The sequence below is a fragment of the Nanorana parkeri genome, unplaced genomic scaffold (genome assembly GCF_000935625.1).
Source record: "Nanorana parkeri isolate BGI_ZX_2015 unplaced genomic scaffold, ASM93562v1 scaffold3728, whole genome shotgun sequence".
Taxonomy (NCBI): domain Eukaryota; kingdom Metazoa; phylum Chordata; class Amphibia; order Anura; family Dicroglossidae; genus Nanorana; species Nanorana parkeri.
The window spans coordinates 8,767-13,663 of record NW_017309996.1 but is presented as its reverse complement, the minus strand read 5'-3'; the positions used below and the strand labels follow the sequence as shown (position 1 = coordinate 13,663).

The following is a 4,897-nucleotide window of genomic DNA, read 5'->3' as shown; positions in this document are numbered from 1 at the left end:
TCGGCACACACGCAGCCAATGACGGTGCCGCTATAATGGACCCCCAGAGCTCGTCACCGAGGCGCTGGAGGCCGAACCGTCACCGAGGCGCTGGAGGCCGAACCGTCACCGAGGCGCTGGAGGCCGAACCGTCACCGAGGCGCTGGAGGCCGCAAAGCCCGGCTTCAATATGGGGTACAAGACGCAGGTCACGGTGCAGACTCATTCTTCCTCTAGGGTTTTACAGTGCATGAGCGGTGAGAAGGTTACGGGCCAAGTTCTGATCTACTCCGCCTCCGGGGCCTCCGGCGGGTTATCCTCGGCGGGGTCACTCGGATTTGCCTTCATCTCCAGCGGCGCATCATCGTCATCGTCCTCCTCGTTGCCGGCGGCTTCGGACACCGCCGCCGATTCTTCTTCATACTTGGCCGTTTTCCTGGGCTGAGCCAAAGACGAGTTCTCCAGAGACTCGATGTCCTCAATGCCGGCCCGGTAATGGATCATGAGCAGCGTGAGGGCCTGCAGCCTCTCCCCGGACTTGGACAGCGCCGCCGACAAGAGGGCTTTCCTCCTGGCCTCCGCGGACTCTCGCTCTTCCTTCACCAGAGAATTGTTGTGTTCCAGTTCCAGGTCGATCTCGTTCTGAAGCTTATCCAACATGAACTCCAACTTCTGTATCCTCTCGTCGGTCGGCAAACCTCGGTAGAGATCGCGGCCTATCTCCTTGACGGCGATGAAGACGCTGTCGTCCAATCCCCCCTCTCGGCGGACTAATTTGGAGGAGCCGCCGCTGGAGCGCTTGGAGGGGCTGTTGGCGCCGCCGGTCTCGGTGTCGCTGCTCTCGTTGTCCGAAGTGTTTGGGGTCTGCTTCGGGGAAGGCTCTACCGGGTCGGAGCCTGGTTCCGGCTGCCGCGTCCGGGGTGCCGGTCTCAGGTTCCAGACGCGGGTGGTGGTGTTGATGATGTGTCTGGTGATGCCGGCAGTTCGGTTTCCTACAGACTTGGACTCCAGGTCGGGTCTCCTCTCCAGAGACACGCAGAACGGGTTCTCGGCCAGGCACTTCTCCTGGCATTTCTTATGGCAGACGTAGCCGCAGGTCATGCACTGCGACGCCGCTTTGGTCCACACCTTCCTCTTACAGTGATCACACAAGGTGGAGTTCTGGAACTGAGTGTCTTGGAAATTATGTTTGGATTCAGAAAAAGTCATGGCGGCGGCGGTGGGGGGGAAGTCGTCTTTTGGGAGCGTGGTCGCGTCTTCGGTGTAAATGGCGTCCTTCTCTAGAAGAAGGCTGGAGTTCTCAGACTCGCCTTCCGTCAGGTACTTGAAGTTCAACGTGACGTCCCCGTAGCAGAGCTTCTCATTGAAGCCCTTGTGCGTGGTCAAGCTCCTCAACGCGGTTCTGCTGACGTTGGCTTTGGGTTCCGGGGCGTTGAGCCGGAACCGCATGTGGTACTCCAGAGAGGAGGTGGAAAGGCATTCGAGAGAAATGTCTTCTAGTTTGATGCTGACGTGCCCGACGCAACACAGGCTGCCGCTCTTAAAAGTGTCTCGGCACCAAAGGGCCACGTTCAGATATCTGTGGTGGTTCTCGATATCAAAAATGGAAGAGGCCCTTGTCCACCGGCCTTGCCGACCCCGGTACAAGGTCTCCGGAGATTCCCACACATACTGGTCTTCTAAGCTCTCCCTGGTACCGGTGGAACCTTCCGAGGTCCGGTCCTTGGCTGGCTCTGGCTTCGAGGAGTTGGGTTTCTGAATGGCGTGCTCCTCACCGACCTCTGGAAGCTTGCCAGATTTTTCGGTTGGCTTGTCGCCATTCAGCGAGGTGGGAGGAGCTTTGTCCGCTTTATCAGGGGGGGGCTCGCCGAGCTCCACAGGATTCAGAGTGTCGCAGGTGGTCAAGGTCAGCTTTACTTGTGGTCTGGGGGGCACCGGAGGCTTGACACCCGATGCGGAAGAGGTTCTGTTGAGTTGGGCGGGTTCTTGGTTCTCCGGCGGGCCCGTTTTCCCCGGTTTTGCCGGAGTCTTTGTTGCCGCCGTTTGGTTACTCGCCGAATTGGGTTTGCGGCTCAGAACGGGGGAGATGGACCCCAGAGACTTTGTGGAAAGGTTTCCCACCAGCCGCTTTGGGCTCCGAGTCACTGGCAGGAAGGTGTCATCTTTGGTCTCCCCGGGAGGTCGGACCTCGCTCGCCAAGTCCTCAAACTCAGAATCCAATTCTTTGTTTTCAGGATCCATCAAGAGACCCGCTGGGTCGTCCTCAAAGGTCTGCGGGAAAGCTGCGTCCTCCAACGTTCCCATGTGCTCCTGGAGGCCGCCTCCACCTTGGTTCTGACCCGCCGGCCTCTGGTAGTAGAGCAGCACTCTGTCCCCGGCTTGCTTGATGAGCTTGAAGGCATGCACCGAGGAGGTCACCTTCATCCCTGCGAGACAAGACCAGGCAGATTATTGGGGAGACAATTCCAGGCAGCAAACACAACCCCGAGCCTGCCGACTATGTCACTGCCCACGAGGAGCCGGCAGCAATGTCACTCGGGTCACACTCAAACTTCGCAGGGGGGAGTGGTCACTATTCTGCAGGGGGAGGGGTCACTATTCTGCAGGGGGAGGGGTCACTATTCTGCAGGGGGAGGGGTCACTATTCTGCAGGGGGAGGGGTCACTATTCTGCAGGGGGAGGGGTCACTATTCTGCAGGGGGAGGGGTCACTATTCTGCAGGGGGAGGGGTCACTATTCTGCAGGGGGAGGGGTCACTATTCTGCAGGGGGAGGGGTCACTATTCTGCAGGGGGAGGGGTCACTATTCTGCAGGGGGAGGGGTCACTATTCTGCAGGGGGAGGGGTCACTATTCTGCAGGGGGAGGGGTCACTATTCTGCAGGGGGAGGGGTCACTATTCTGCAGGGGGAGGGGTCACTATTCTGCAGGGGGAGGGGTCACTATTCTGCAGGGGGAGGGGTCACTATTCTGCAGGGGGAGGGGTCACTATTCTGCAGGGGGAGGGGTCACTATTCTGCAGGGGGAGGGGTCACTATTCTGCAGGGGGAGGGGTCACTATTCTGCAGGGGGAGGGGTCACTATTCTGCAGGGGGAGGGGTCACTATTCTGCAGGGGGAGGGGTCACTATTCTGCAGGGGGAGGGGTCACTATTCTGCAGGGGGAGGGGTCACTATTCTGCAGGGGGAGGGGTCACTATTCTGCAGGGGGAGGGGTCACTATTCTGCAGGGGGAGGGGTCACTATTCTGCAGGGGGAGGGGTCACTATTCTGCAGGGGGAGGGGTCACTATTCTGCAGGGGGAGGGGTCACTATTCTGCAGGGGGAGGGGTCACTATTCTGCAGGGGGAGGGGTCACTATTCTGCAGGGGGAGGGGTCACTATTCTGCAGGGGGAGGGGTCACTATTCTGCAGGGGGAGGGGTCACTATTCTGCAGGGGGAGGGGTCACTATTCTGCAGGGGGAGGGGTCACTATTCTGCAGGGGGAGGGGTCACTATTCTGCAGGGGGAGGGGTCACTATTCTGCAGGGGGAGGGGTCACTATTCTGCAGGGGGAGGGGTCACTATTCTGCAGGGGGAGGGGTCACTATTCTGCAGGGGGAGGGGTCACTATTCTGCAGGGGGAGGGGTCACTATTCTGCAGGGGGAGGGGTCACTATTCTGCAGGGGGAGGGGTCACTATTCTGCAGGGGGAGGGGTCACTATTCTGCAGGGGGAGGGGTCACTATTCTGCAGGGGGAGGGGTCACTATTCTGCAGGGGGAGGGGTCACTATTCTGCAGGGGGAGGGGTCACTATTCTGCAGGGGGAGGGGTCACTATTCTGCAGGGGGAGGGGTCACTATTCTGCAGGGGGAGGGGTCACTATTCTGCAGGGGGAGGGGTCACTATTCTGCAGGGGGAGGGGTCACTATTCTGCAGGGGGAGGGGTCACTATTCTGCAGGGGGAGGGGTCACTATTCTGCAGGGGGAGGGGTCACTATTCTGCAGGGGGAGGGGTCACTATTCTGCAGGGGGGAGTGGTCACTATTCTGCAGGGGGAGACAGGAAACAGGATTTTGTGAAGACGGCGGAGAGCTCCCCCTGCTGGCGGGATGTAAAAAGACAGAATATTCATATACAAAGCCACCGTACATAATGGGGGTGTCTGACTAGAATGGGGCAATCCCGGGGGGGGCCGCAGAGGGGTGGAGGACAACCGACAACATCTTTCCCTTACCTCCGATGGCAATCAGACGATCGCCCTTCTTCAGGTCGGTGCCGGCCGCGGGGGAATTTGGCATGACTGACTCCACGCAGATGTGTCCCGTGTCTCCGTCTCTGGCCTGCACCAGGATCAGCCCGATGTTCTGAGATGTCCCTTTAATTAGCTCCACCTGGAACACAAGACGGAACATTCTGGAAATACGGAACACGACAACCAATCAGCAGAGAGAGATCCCGGAGAAAGAAACGTGACAATAGAGACCCGACCAATCACTAGAGGCCGATCTACATCCCGAGGACACGCCTACATTGAGGGCGAGGGAGATGTTCCCGGTGATGAGACGATGGCACCTCATTGATCGGCAACACATGCGTGGGGGGGGGCCTGTTCTCTATAGGGATGGGGCACGGAGAGGCAGATGATGCTGGACGTCTTCCAGCTGGGAAAGGAGATGGGCTTTACCTGGACATCATGGCAAGGACCCCCACCCCGAGTGCCAGATTCTGGGGGCAGGGACCCCCCACTCCGGGCATTTCCTCTTCCTGGGCGCAGGGACCCCCCACCCCGGGTGCCAGATTCTGGGGGCAGGAACCCCCCACCCCAGGCATTTCCTCTTCCCGGGCGCCAGATTCTGGGGCAGGGACCCCCCTGGGTGCCAGATTCTGGGGGCAGGGACCCCCCTGGGTGCCCGATTCTGGGGGGCGGGGCCCCCCTG

General features: G+C 59.7%; 1 protein-coding gene across 1 annotated transcript; it reads right to left on the bottom strand.

Annotated features, from left to right (window-relative positions):
- Positions 1-264: 264 nt before the first annotated feature.
- On the bottom strand, positions 265-4,537 carry LOC108803436 (PDZ domain-containing protein 8-like). The gene is made up of 3 exons (XM_018575277.1): positions 4,490-4,537; positions 4,195-4,351; positions 265-2,405 (listed from the first exon to the last, which is right to left on the bottom strand). Exons 1-3 carry the CDS (start codon positions 4,535-4,537, stop codon positions 265-267), a joined length of 2,346 nt encoding a protein of 781 aa, XP_018430779.1.
- Between the last annotated feature and the right edge of the window lie 360 nt (positions 4,538-4,897).